The sequence below is a fragment of the Tetrao urogallus genome (assembly GCF_951394365.1).
Source record: "Tetrao urogallus genome assembly, chromosome: 3".
In the NCBI taxonomy this organism is placed as follows: Eukaryota; Metazoa; Chordata; class Aves; order Galliformes; family Phasianidae; genus Tetrao; species Tetrao urogallus.
Genome location: NC_136815.1, coordinates 81402548 through 81417577, shown reverse-complemented (window position 1 = coordinate 81417577; position 15030 = coordinate 81402548). Strand labels below are relative to the sequence as shown.

General features: G+C 40.6%; 1 protein-coding gene across 1 annotated transcript in view; it reads right to left on the bottom strand.

Annotated features, from left to right (window-relative positions):
- Positions 1 to 3317: 3317 nt before the first annotated feature.
- Positions 3318 to 15030, bottom strand: part of FARS2 (phenylalanyl-tRNA synthetase 2, mitochondrial) — a gene marked incomplete at both ends in the record, with an annotated part of 180380 nt that continues 168667 nt past the window's right edge. Inside the window, one exon of the mRNA XM_079534035.1 lies at positions 3318 to 3456. Coding sequence (XP_079390161.1) covers positions 3318 to 3456 — 139 coding nt within the window. The remainder of the gene's footprint in view (positions 3457 to 15030) is intronic.

The window sequence follows — 15030 nt, the reverse complement described above, 5'->3', positions numbered from 1 at the left end:
GTTTATTGATGGCAGAGGTCACTGAAGTCTCAAGGGTAAAAACACAGCAATTTACTGGCTATCTCACTCACAACACTTCTCCATTGCAGCACCTTTAACAAGAACATCAAAAACAAATAAGTGTCACTGCACTGTAAATCTGCAGCCTAGGAATATCCCAAACTGGGGACTAAAGCAAAATCCTAAGCCTTCTAGAAATCACAGGTAACTTGAAAACTCATGGTGACTATGAACAAAATCAGCACCCAGAACATTTTAACAGTACATACCGCTCAGTCAAAGAACTCCCCAGCCAGTTTTCTTGGGGACATGTCGCTGCTTTTGCTAGAATTGATTTTTTCTTTCCTCTTTTATTAAAGGCTGCTGAAATAAAACCCAGCAACACACAAAACCAAATGCAGAGAGTTGATAAAAACAAGCAGCAGGGCAATGTGCCTTCCAGTATGCTAGTCAGTCAGCACGTACGCTACTTGCTCAAATGCTGCTGGCATGGTATTGCTTTGACATTTAGGAACCTGTCCACCTTTACTAGACGTGTAGCTCACCCAGTTACAACAGTTGTTTGCAATGCTAATCTGTGAAAGATTAAGAGATTTTCATGAGGTAGACTGTAGGGAAGCAGAGACAAGCAGGAAAACTACCCTGGCACCTACGTTGTTCCTGGCCTTCATACTAGTTTACATGCCTTCATGCTTCATGTCTTAAGAAAAGTCAGAGACAGGTCAGGGTAGCCCTTTCTTTTAAAGAGCTGGTCAGGGACTGTGCCAAAGGTCTTCCTCAGTCAGGCTTCTATAATCCCACCAGAGGTCTGACCAGTCACTGACATACTGGCAGCATCATCTGTCTCTGACCAGCAGTAAAATAAATCACGGTCATTACATGCTCAGATTCCCATGGGCTCTCTGTTGGTGTCCACAAGGGGCCATTTGGTTTCAAATTATTCACTTTAGAGTCCACTAGTGCCCACAGCAAATTTCCCCAATAAAATTAAGGCCAGGAAATGAAGGAAAAGTCATATTTTCCAAAGGACAGCAGCAGAAAAATGCAACACTCACGCCTTCTAATCTGAAGTCTGCTTTGCTAGTAGTGATGAATATCTGCTGAAAAAAACAGGCTTTTAGATTAGATTAATCCTAGAATATATATGACAAAAGCTTACCTAATCCAAACATACTCAAATATTCCTATTATGCTCACAGCCAGCCCATCTGATTTTATAGACCTTAGAATCCTCCATATAATTAAATTGAGCTTGCTCCTGAAAAAGCTGTTTGTTGTTGCTGTTTTTTTAATCTTAATGGTTTGCATTTTTGTCTGAAAGTTCCTGCTATTTAAACACTACTTGCAGAAGATGATCCCATGGTTTCAGGTCAACCTCACAGAAAGCTCTGCTGCAGTGATGTCCATGGCTGCGACAGTGAGGAAGGTTCACTGTCCATTTTTCTCCTCCTTGCTTTCCCCACATTTCTATGCCCCCAAAATTATCCAATCAGAACAAGGGAACTGAAGGATACGGGGAGCAGAAAATGGACTTCATCAATCAGTACATACAAAGGAGAATCTTGCAACCTACTCTACCATAGACAGTCTCTTGTTTTCCCAAGAGATTATTATCCTTGCTATAGCAGGCAGATTCTAGTACACTTGCCATGTGCAATACCATCAATTAATATCCACATAATTGGTGCCCAATGTGGTAGTGTGGATTGGGCCTTATCTTGGATCAACGACTGCACAGTGCAACATTCCTCTTCAGTGATTCTCACTGAGAATCCAAAAAGGTGAAGGATGAAGGAGACAGAGCAAGATCAAATGTGCTAGACTGTATTTAGTGATCTTAGTAGATCTTACTTTAAAAATAACCAAGTAGGTTCATATGTTGCATAAATGGCACCCATTCTGTTGTCTTGCAGAAAGCCTAGCATATTGTTTTCATAATCAAGTTATTTGGATGACACAACAGCAATTTAGATTAGGATTTGTTTACACAGCTAAATATGTTGAGTAATGAAATTAAAATAAGCTTTCTGCTTCTGTCACATCTGCAATAGTAACTGGCTTCTTATGGTTGAATACAAGCCCGCTGCACAGATGTTTCTTGATAAGGTATAAATCAGTGTTAGATGCTGTTTATTGCAGAGCTTTTACTGCTTTCTTCCCTGAAGGAGGGAATGTTCCCGACACAGCAACCAGATGTGACCTGCAAGACTGCATGAAATACCATTACAAGGAAAAACAGATCCCTTATTCAATATCAGCATGTGCAACGGCTCATCAAGTAATTATCAGACCATTTGAACATCTCTGTAGGACCTAACATCATTACTGCCAGGACTTAGTTATTGTAACCTGAAAAAGCTGAGCATCTCATAAATTGACTGGTGTCTGAAGTAGGAAATCCCATTTTAGTCAGGTTTCAATCCCGAACAGTCAAATTTCTGAGCAGACACTGCTCCTAGAAAGTGAGATAGTGTGAGAGATCAAGGCAGGTGCACTTCAGGGCACTGTAAGGAAGAGCTCTCTTCTGCCATCCTGCCCCATGTGACATCACTGCTGACGATGACAGGGAACACACTTATATTGCAGTGGTCACTGTGTCAGGAAAACTGAGATAAGAAATCTTCTCACTTGGAGAAAGTGCACATCTCTGAAAACCTCAGTATGTGGTTCCCTTAACTTCTGTGATAGCAGGGACATCCAACAGGAAAGACTCACCAATAGCCTAGCATTTGAAGGCATCCAAAGTCCAGTCCTAGAGCATGTCTGGCTCCTTCTATGTAGCAAATGAAAGCGATGCCCAAGGACTCTGATTGCAAAAGAGCCAAACTTCACAAGGTTTGCCTCTTGGAAGGTTTCATGAAGGAAAACCCGCCATTTCTTACTAAAAGAGAGGGAGAGGTAGAAGAACAAAATAGTCTCTGTTCTGCTTCACTCGTTACATGGACAGAAGATCCTGTCAACGTAGAAACAATACCAAGTATTTACTGGAATTTAATGGAACCCAGGGACCAATTAACACAGAAAACCACCAGACAGTGTATTTCTTGTTGTAACAAGAGGGAAATCTCACATCACTGCTGCTCCCCACTTTCTTAAAATAAAGCGCCTATGTTTTGTCAATTATTTCTTAATAGAAATGTTTATTATTTGGTAATTTCACCATTGCCCACTTGTCATTTGTTTCATATGCTACGTTCAGTCACAGAATTCCTCTTCGCTTGTATCCCACATTCCAAAAAAAAGAAAAAAAAAGAAAAACAGAAAAAAGGGGAAAAAAATGAGAAGACAACTTTCATTAGGGCATCAGACCAGCAATGTTAGAACCTGCCCTCAACCCCAAGTTCTCGAACTGCTGATTCTTCAATAGCTTGATGGATACGATGCACCTCATTCTGTGTTAAAGTCCTCTCCGGGTGACGGTAAATGATACGGTAGCAATGGCTGACCTTCTTTGTCCTACAAAACACAAACCAAAAGAAGACTCATAAATACACGTGCCTACAAATGCAAATACTTGAGGCCAAACACTTACCCTCTGGACCATTTTTTATTTGCTGCCTAATTTTGTTCCTGTTGCTTGAAAATCATCTTAATGCTAAAGTACACAGTCTGGAGAGGCAGGACTGAGCTGAATTTTAATTTTGCGGCAGAAGACTTTGCTGAAGTCCACCTTATACATCTACTCAGTTTTCCTGCAGGTCTCTCATTTTGGTGCTGTCTCCAGGGAGCACTGTGCACACACAGCCCCCTCAAACTGGTGGGGCTGGTGACAGATATATGGAAAACACCACTCAAACTCCACATGCTGGGAAACAGCACTGTTAGATAATGTAACGCATCTCAGGCCTCACCATTCTCCAGCATGGAGGAAGAGTCTCAACACAGCCACAAAAGCAACATTCATTTTTCAAATGAGGTGATACAGGATGTTGTCCTCCATCTTCACGGTCAAATTGACATACGTACTCTTCCCATGTACCATGATGGGAAGAAACTGGTCTCCCAGCAGTTGCTGTGTGGTGAGGCAGAGGCCTCCAGTCCTCACAGAGCTGCTTGGGATGACTTGCTTGTGAAAGTGGCCACAAAGGGAACTGCCATCCTCACCCACCAACCCTGTGGCAAAGCAGGGACAGCCCAGCAAACTCAGAAGAACACAGCATGACCTGATAGCAGGAGCAAATGTCAAAATTTCTTACCCTTTGCTGTGGAAAGAAAAGACAAAAGCGACCAAGGGAAAGAGACATGGTTAGTGAGCATAATGGATTAACAGTTGGACAAGATGATCTTAGTGGTCTTTTCCAACCTTAATGATTCTATGATTTTTTAAAATTTTAATGAAAATTAAAAAAAAAAAGAATAAAAAGAACATTTAACAGTTGCTGAGTTAAGCAAAGGCAAGTGAATGCAAAACTAGAAGCAAAACAATAGGCTGAGTAAGAGAGCAAAAAAAATCTTTACGAGAAAGAATGCAATCCATGTTTCACTCTCCATCAAAACCAGGATAGAGTGCAGAGCTCTTGCAAGAAAGGGGAATCTCTACAACTGCAGTGCATGTATTACTGAATTTACATGGCAAATCAAGCTTCAGGTCATCTTTCTTCTGAAAACTGTTGAATGTCAGATACCATGTTTATTATGACTTTGTGATTGAAACTATAAGGCTATACGTGCACATACACAAGGATAACTCTTAAGATACTCATTTCAACATCAGATCCTTCTAGAAATAGGCACAGGCAGTTTTCGACCTCAGAACAGCTATACCAACTTTGTCCCACCCAACTGTGGTGGGAAGCTTGCCCTGCTCCCACTGGCAGTTTAAAAACAAAAACAAAGATTAAAGCATTCCTCCATTTTTCTTTGAAGACGAAGCAAGTGAAATCTGACTCGTATAAGAAATGGCACACTATGTTTCATAAGGTGCTAGCTGACTGCAGTAACTGCTAAAAAACAGCCAAGAGCATCCCCAGGGTGCAGGATAAATGTAGAAAAGTGATTTTCAAGAGAAAAGAGGGAAATGTAACTGCAGAGAAGGTGTTGCTCTGCTCTGCTCCACCACTGCAAAGCAGATGGGAAGAGAGAACTAGGAGAAACAAGGAAATGGAATAAGAAGGGTTCGGACATGCTACACACAGAAACTTGATTAAGAGGGAGGGATAATTAATCGGGGCTCAACAGAAACAATTTTCAAAAAAGACTACCAAGTACCATTACAGCTTGTAACACTTTGACTTTTAACAGCATAACAATCCACCTGGACAAAAACATTTCCCAATTGCTCTGGCTGAAAATCTCTTCAGCAGCTGTACAGACATATGCCTGATCCTGAAACTCTACTATATACTGGGAATATATTGCAGAAAGGAAAGCTATTGCTACCATCTGATGTGAAGTAAGCACATGTTTGCTTAACATAGTTAAGCTGTGGTAGGGGTAGCTACAGCATAATTCCTTCACTGGTCATGGTTAAGTGAAGGTAACAATTTCTCTTGTCCGGTGTGTTCATATATTTCCCTCCCTCCACCCTAGTGAGCAGTTCATTAATGGGCAAATTAAATAGGTCACAATATGATGCTTTAGTTTCCTGTGGGAGTTCAGGAGAACAGCATCTTCAGGAGGCATCTAAATTAGGAAAGGCCAGATGTCTCAGAGAGTAGCATTGGACTGCAGTTCAGACAGCTGCAACTGCAGTTAGGCATTGGTATGGGAGATAAAACAGGGATTGCATTAAATGCAATTAATGTAAATGTAATTATACTTGAACAATGACATAAATACTGACACACATGGCTGGCTATGCATCACTCATGTGGTTGGAATGTTACATTCTTCTTTTAGCTAGGATTATTTGCATATTTATTACTAATTAGAAAGAAGTATAATTGTTATTTTATAATAATTATTATTATCTCAAAAAAAGACAAACTCTTACGTTTCAGAAAACTGAAGCATTGCTATCAAGGCACTACCAGCTAACTTTTCAAGGCAGATGAGGAAGAGTACTTCTTGGTCTTTTCCCCTTAATACCTATCCTATCCCCAAATAAAATACTAACACTACGTGATTAATCACTATCATCAGCTGCAACTGGAAACAATTATTGTCAGCAAATAATGCATTTGCTGATTTTCTTTCCTGCTTTGTACGTTTGCATGTTCTGTGAGGACGCACAGTCACAGCCTATCGTAAAGACAGTTCTGCTGCTGCATAATGAACTCTCTCCTGCATGTCATGCTGCAGAATACAGATAGAGAAACAGCAGCTCTCTACCCTGACCAACAGAAAAACTGAGGCTAAAACCAAGAACAGCAGCTTCACCAGGTAAAAAATATACAAAAATAATAGTAATATAAAAAAAAGAAAATAAAAATAGGAGCTTGAGTGCATGAGGCTTTATTTACCTAAGCTGCAGGTTGCAGTCACGTGGACGCCTTCCCTCCCATTAGGCTTTAGCTGATCTCAATGTCACAAGTCTCCTCTGCGCCAGCCTGCGGCTCTCAGGTAATGAAACGCAGTGAATACAGTGAAGCACTGCTCAAAGTGAAAAGGAAGACAGGGATGTATTCTGAGGCCACAGGAAGAAACAAGAACACAGTCAGTGAAAAAACACTGAAGTGAAACAATGTCTCATGTCCTTTCACGCATTTTTTGGAGGAAACAGTTTTGCCTTGTGATTTTAAGGAACTGGCATGCAGCCACATCCACGTGCTAGAGAAATGCTCACTGCCAGGTCAGATTCCCTGCATGAGGCCATCCTGAAGGTCAGTGTCTATGTTTCGCTATTTCAGCCTGTATCTTTGCACAGCTAGAAATTAAGGAACCTCAGTCTCCCAGCTGTCTAGTAAAATGATCATGAAAGTGAGCTGACACTGGAACTATGGCTAGAATGAAAGGCAATAAAAAACAATACCTATGTGTTAGCTTCCCCAGCATAGAAATCCACTGACGGATGCTTTCAATACAAATTGTCTATACAGCTGATCCTAGAAGCTACCAACAGCCACACAACTGGATCTGCAGCCACTGGGGAAGCTGCCTCTGTGGTTAGTTAAAAGGAAGACACCAGGTCTTTCGGTAACCAAAACATTACTTAAGGAATAAATGTCAGGTGTTGGCTTTGTCTTATTGACATGCAGTACTGTAACAAGAATTCCCCACCATGCTTTTGTAGAAGGAGCTTTAAAGGGCAGCACTGAGCTGGAGGAAAAAAAATCCCAAGCACTTTTAACTGTGTTCTACTTTCTGTCTTAAGACAGAGACTTCTGTATGGAGGTTAGCCCTGCTCTTAGGTGGGTGAGGACAAAGGAGAATCGGGCATTTTTCTAGAAAGCAGGATTTGCTTTGAGGAATACAAGACCAGAGATGACAATCTCCCACAGCATCTAGGGGTGAAACTAGGAGTCTCTTCTGTATGCCAAGCAATGCACTAAGCAGTACTACTCACCACCACTTCTGTATTGGACCTCTTCCTATACACATGACAACACCACTATTTAAGATTCTTTTCTCTATATTAACTGAGTTGTGTGAATGAGGTTCTTGGAGGCTCTCCTGATTCTGCAACAGCAATTTGCATCCTATATTCCAAAGAAAGTCTTGTTTGTGAAGGACTGTCCTATGAGGGATGACGTGGAAGTATTTTCTCTTGCTAACATCATAGTTGCTGGAGCCATGCAGAGAGCACAGCTTTGACTTTGCCTTCTGGCTCAAACAATTCTAGAATGGCCCATGTGGAAATTATTTAACTGCAGAAATGCCAAACATGTAGACAGGTATTCTCAACTTATACTTCTCCAGATATGCAGTCTGACTTCCTTTGGAACCAGAAAAACACCTTAAGTTTACAGCAGGTAAAACTCCCCTATACTGAACGCTCCAGCCTACAAATACGATGTTAAACCCTTAGTGCTGGTGACACCACAAAAATCCCTACCAACATCCCAGAAAACTACTTTAAGGAAAGCCAATAGAAGCTGTATCTGTCTATGGTCCCATTTAGTTTGCAACGAGGCTAATGAGTGAGATACACTTGGATACACAATTCAGATACAGCCACCTACATTTGTTGTCTGAAATCTATGGGAAGGAAGGCCTCCACAACTGGTAGATTTTGGCCACAGTTCCTGCAGAAAACACATTTAAGAGCTATAACCTCTCTTTGAGAGAGGTTATATCCAGCCAAAGCTTTTTGGTTATCCAGCCAAAGCTTTTCTCTCCAATTTAACTGAAGCCTACTTCTCCACTTTCCTGTGTTAAAAAGACACCAAAAACTTCAGCATCCAACAGCACACAGAAGACGCAATTACCTTTTCCTTTTTGTTTCATGCTTCCAGACCACATCCACCACTATTATAGTAAGCGCAACTGCTAAATGTCATACTATAAATTTTAAATTGACAAATTGCACTCTTTGCTAGGAACCACATCATGGAAAATGGCAAAAGGCTTGTGCTATATACCTTACTGTCAAGGCCAAACAATTCAATTACCATGGTGATATGCATGTAGAATATAGCTGTAATTCTCTGAACAAAGGCCTTTCCCAGAGATGCATTCTTATCTGTCCTTTCAAATGCTAATACTCCATTTCTCTGGAAGAGTGTATTGTATATAAGAGCATATTTTTTTAAATGGACACGTTTTTGTTTAAACTGATTTTCATGCTAGGGAAAGGCACTAGATCACCTCCAGAAGAAAGAATTGTTTTAAACCCACAGAAAGCAGGGAATGGCCATTTCTGTTGAACAGCTGATACCTGGCAGAAGCATGTTCAGTTTCAAAGACAGTTCAGCTCAACATAATCATTCTGAGATCCTCAACATTACTTGACCACTGCGTTGGTTGTTATTTTCTTTGTGGTTTTGATTGTAAAAGAGATGTGTGCTCATTGAGAGAGAATGGGAGATAGCTATTCTATTTCAAAAACTTGAGACCATAATGGACTTTTTGCTATCTTTTATTTGGACATGGTGAAATCTGCACCTGAATACAGAACCTTGAACCTGCTTGTCTTTTTCACTCTTCTTTTCTTTAATATTAATTCATTTTTAAGCTCATCTCTTACTCTTGAAAAAAAAAAAAAAGGTAAAAATTCTGTTAATAAGGTTACTGAGAGAAAAAAGAACTGAATGGGATGTAGTGGCAAAGCACATAAACAACATCTGCTAGTGAAGTTAATGAAAGCTAGACAAAAAATGCAAGCACTGAAACTTGTTCACCTTCTAAGTCCCTGAGATGCTCTTAAGTATCAATAAATAGGATTTAAACAGTTTTCAAGTATCTGAATACTTGGTATATATAACGATTCTCCTCTCCTACCTAAATCTGTCACCTAATTTCTTACATGTCAGAAGAAACAGAGATCATAGAATCATTAAGGTTGGAAAAGACAACTAAGATATCTAGTCCAATTGTCAGCCCATCACCACCATGCCCGTTAACCATGTTGCCCAGTGCCATATCCACATGGCTCTCGAACACCTCCAGGGATGGTGACACCACCACCTCCATGGGCAGCCTGTGCCAGTGCTTCACCTCTCTTTCTGTGAAGAAATTTTTCCTAATATCCAACCTAAACCTTGCGTGGCGCAACTTGAGGCCATTATCTCTTGCCCTATAACAAGTTATCTTGAAGAAGAGGCTGACTCTCAGCTCACCACAACTTCCTTTTAGGTAGTCATAGAGGGCAGTAAGGTCTATTCTGAGCTTCCTCTTCTCCAGACTAAACAATCTCAGTTCCCTCAGCCAATCCTCATCAGATTCGTGATCCCACATCAGCTTCGTTGCCCTTCTCGGGACATGCACCAGGGCCTTGATGTCTTTCCTATAGTGAGGGGCCCAATACTGAATGCAGTACTTGTGGTGTGGCCTCAGCAGAGCTAAGCACAGGGAAACAATCACCTTCCTGCTTCTGCTGGCTACGTTATTTCTGACACAAGACAGGCTGCCATTGGGCTTCTTGACCACCTGGGCACACTGTTGGCTTGAGTTCAGTCAGATATCAACTAACACTCCCAAATACTTTTCTTCTGCACTGCTTTCCAGCCACTCTGCCCCAAGTTTGTAGAGATGGGCTTGTTGTGGCCAAAGTGCAGGACTCAGCACTTGCTTTTGTTAAAGCTTGTACAATTGGCCTCAGCCCAGTGATCCAGCCTATCCAAACCCCTCTGCAGGAACCTCCTACCCTCATGCAGATCAACACTATTCCCAAATCAGTGCAATCTGCAAAGTTACTGAGGGTGCATTCAGTCCCCTCATCCAGATCATCAATAAAAATATCAGAGTTTGTCCCTATATTTACCCCTGGAAAGCACCTCTGGTGACTGTTTGCCAGCTGGATTTAACTCAATTCATCACCACTATGAGGTGAATGGCCCTCCAGCCAGTCTTTTACCCAGAGAAGAGTACACATGTCCAAGCCATGGGCTGCCAGCTTCTACAGGAAGGGACAAAAAAAAAGTGGGAATTACAGTCAAAGACTTTACTAAAGTCTAGGTAGATTACATTCACAGTCTTTCCCTCATCCACAAGGCAAGCCACACGGTCATAAAAGATCAAATAGGTCAAGCATGACCTGCCTTTCATGAACCTAAACCCAGTTATATAATGAAAGAATGTTTCACAAGTATCATCCAAAATAGGAAGCCTCTTGAGTATTAGATGCATTCACTAAAAGCTCAGTGAAACTATTCAGTTATTTATCGTTTGGCCCAGCATTTTGGTCCCTATCTACTTTTTTTCATTTCAACACACCATCTTAGTTTGCTGATGAATGCCAGCAAAAGAAGAACCAACATGAGGGTGGTGTGAGGCTCTTCCCTCTCACAGCTCCCAGCACAAGGGAATCTTGCAAATAGAACAAGTTACACAATAAAACCTGAAAAGATATTTCCCTGGTGCACTGTTACAGGTGTCTCAGTAATAGAATATTGTCAACCCACCTCAGATCCAAGCACTTCCCGTTAAAGAGTTTTAAGGCCTCAAAGCGCCAAAAGAAATGGAATCTCATTCAAGGAACAATGAAACATCATAGTTGTGACGTATAGGAAGAAAAATGTCATTCTCCATTATACCAAAAGAATATCCAAAGTCTCCATAGGATAACAAGATAACTGGTGACACAAAATTTTGCTGCCATGGAAAGCCAGAAAAATATTGTAAAGCCATAGGCTTCAAGATTGTGGTTAGGCTTTTTATTAGTTTTGTTTTTAAAGCAGTTCATTGATTCTTTGAAGAAAGTAATGCTCAGTGGTTGTACATCAGGTATGAACAAGTTTGGTATGAAACCAGGATAGACTCCAGGTATACACCAGGATAGCACCGGTGCAAACTGCTTGTCCTTCTCCAATCCCTCTCTCTTTGGGAAAACCATGTATCAAGCACAGGTATTAAGGAGTTGATTCCACAGGGATTTAAATATGGAACTGTCAGAGATGTCCCTTTTCAAAAGACAAACTTTGCTCTCTCCAATCACATGGGGCCTCTTCAGTTTCTAAGGGTTCACCACTCCATCCAGTGAGTTCAAAAGCCTGCTCTAAATCCAGGGAGATAGGCTAAAGTCTGAGTATCTTCAAGAGTTGCTGACAGCACAGCAACCTTGGAGCGCTCACCATGCCAGAGAGAAGCAACTTCATGCACTTTTAATGGAATGATTTTCTCAACTTACCAAGGCTGAGGCTCTCAGGAATAAAAGGAAGCCCTGCAGTGGGCATCCACATAAAGATCAGAATGTCTGCAAGCTGATGTGGCTCAGAATATGGTTAAAAAACAAACTTCTTCATGGTTACCACTATACACGGACTACACAAGTGGAATAATGATAGGAAAAAGCAAATATTCTGATACAAATACAAACAAAACGATCCAGTGAAACAATTGCTACTCACTGCAGTGGAAAACAAGAGAAGGTAAAATATTTGGGACATTTAATTATGTGCTAAACATAGAAAAATAATTGGATACTGAAAGCATGAGAGAAAAAGTGATAGTCTCAGCATCGCACAAGACACAACACCTGTTGTGTGTACAGCACAGAGTTTAATTTATCTTTGCTTTACCTGGATTTAATTGTAAAGGTTCAGTGACAAATGCTTTTCAGTGTCTGATCGGGTTTTCACCAAAACAAAATGCAAAGGGCAATACTTTTTGTTGGTTTTGTTTAAAATTTGATTAATAGAGACTAAAACATTTGCCAACCCAGCAACCAAAAGAACAAAGTAACTTCATTTGGATACTGTGCCTCATAGGAATTGCTGCCTTGCCTTTTCTCCCTGGGTAGTTCAGAAGCCACAGCAAAACTACATTTCCCGTGAGAGGCCAAGGCCAAAAATTCCCATCATGAATTACACCCTTTTCTACAAAAGAAATTTGGTTAACATAGTTGATAAAGAATGAGAGCATACTGAGGAGAACAGAAGCATACATTCTGCATACAACACTGAAAGTCCTTGCAGCACTGGCAGTTAAAGTGTTCTGACTGCTAGCCAGCAAATAATACCAAATTCTCACAGAAAAATTTAGATTTTCAGTGAGTAAAACACAACAAATCAACGTATTTTCTGTCACTGCTGGCTCTGATGCTTTTTTCACATTTCTGTTGGCCTCCTTCACAAATGATTTAAACAGAGAATAAGGCAGCTTTGGCAACGATAGGCTCTGTGGATCTGGAAGAAGTTAATGACTTAGAAAATACAGTGCATTGCCTTCCAGGACAACTGGCTGGTACTGAAGCAGGTCAGGGACTCAACCAGCTTGCAAAAAAAAAAAGAAAAAGACTTTAGGTAATATTGTTGCAGAATTGTTGTGCTTCTTGTGAAAAGATATATTTACATCCCCCTGAAACAAGGTAAAATGAAGAAAGGGGGTCCGGTCCTGCATCTGCCAAAAAGCAGTATTAGTTCCATCACTGGTCATTAGTCACAACAGCATCACTGAAAAGTTTCCAACCACTGGCAACCAAAATGCCATCTGGAAGCACTTAAGAGTGACAACGTATCTCAATAATTTGAACAAACCCAACGTGAGAGGAGAATGTGGACTCTTTCAAACGCTACCTAAAATATTTATAGTAAAAATGTTAAGTGTGATACCTTTTCAGTTCTTCTGAGTGAAAGATCAAAGAAGAGAAGTATAAATATTCAGCAGTTTTTTTCCCCCAACTACATGTTAATACTAAAGGCTACAAAAAGTATTACTAAAAATAACACTGCTGCCAAATTCAAACATATTTCATAATCGAGAAAAAAGGGAATTTATATGAGAATTTAAAACAATTCATTCTCCTAAGAAATGAAGATGGATAGGAGTGACAGCATCTCCATTGAGCACTAGCAGAAATCATGGTCTACAAATTTAGGTGGCAGACAACTGCACGGTAAGGACTGAATGTTGGTTCAGGTATTTATGTAGCTTTCTGATCAGTGGGTTTGTCCTTACCACATCCAGTTCCTTTTACATTTAATTATAGGCGAGGTAAAGAGGGACATGGCTCTGGATGCAGATCGGGAACCTGTAGCATTTTTCCAAAGTCACACAGCAAATCAGTGACAGAGGAGGGGCATGAATGAGTGCAGGCACAGGCCCTCTGAGTTACCTTTCTTTCAAGTTACTCTTCCCGCACATGCACACTTCCAGTTACTTGTCTTTTCTACAAACTGGATAGCAGCCTTGGTAATAAAATGGGCTAAGGCAGGAAAAAGCAACTCATCCCATATACAATGGACAGGATAACCAACGGTGTTGTGTTTGGCAGGTGACAAACTAAACTTAAATACAGAGAAAACAGGTGAAGGAGAGGATGGAAGAGAAGATTTAACAGGAGGATACAAGGGACTTCAAGATCAAGAGTGGAAGTGGAAAGAAATCATTTGTCCTTTTTGTGTAAAAGCAACAAATTAAAAGCAGGCTGCAGCACTTGAAGGCAACTCAAAAACATCTGTACATCTGTGTGTGCAAATACAGGGAGTTTCTCAATGGGCTTGCTTACACAGTACCTGTAAAAACTAGTGCAAATTCTTCAGCTTTTCACACAGTTAAGTGTTCTTTATTACTTCCTTCCACTCCATATACGATTTTTCCTTCAGAATTGTCAGATTCTATGAGCCTTAATCTGGGTAGCTGGTTTTGTTTTGAAGATACAGAAATTCCCCACTTTCCTTCCCTGAGGGTGGTTTAGTTTCACACAGACAGTCACAAGAAACCTGTTTTTATTGCTTTTCTGACAGTTGCTGCCTTGGGAAGACAACTAAGAAAAAATCCTCCAAGTGAGGATGACTATTGGCCAGCACACTGAACTATTATTAACACACAGGAAAACTATCTGGCTGTTAAATAGGTTAAAAAAAAACACCACCAAAACAATAAAAAGAAATGAAAAAACTCAAACCCTCTTGCTGGGTCCCATCAGCGTGGACAATACACTCACACCATCATGTAAGACAAAAATCCTTTGTCTTATCAATGAGGCCTGCCTGGTTATTTTGAATAGAAGGATGGTGGGGAATGTTAGTTGTACTGAAAGCAGCCAAATGATGACAATATGTAGCAACCAGGTGCACTGGACAGAACTTCTACAGCTGTCAAAATGAGCTTTAGTTTGGAAAGTTCCAACTGCTGCTTGGCATCTATATCATTAATATTATGCCTACTCTGTAAAAAGACAAAAGAAAGGAAATGTGAGTATGATACCGTGCTTGCACAGTGAATGCCTCCTATGAGAAGATGACATGAGCATCTCTTGATGAAATACAATGTGGACATGAAGACCAATAGGTTAGGGGACAAAATGAAATGATTCATTAGTAAAATCTATGAAATCATTGGTCTGCTACTCAGGAAAGGAAGACATTGATACATTACCTTAGAAAGACCAACACACCATTTTTGCTAAGACTTCTTTAAAGGCCAACTGATCCTCTAACAACTGGGAAATAATATCAGCAAAGAAGGGATAAGATTTCAGCCCAGGATGGGGAATACGCAGTGAGCACTAGGCTAAATCTAATGCTCTTAAATCACCCAAGTCTGATGAAC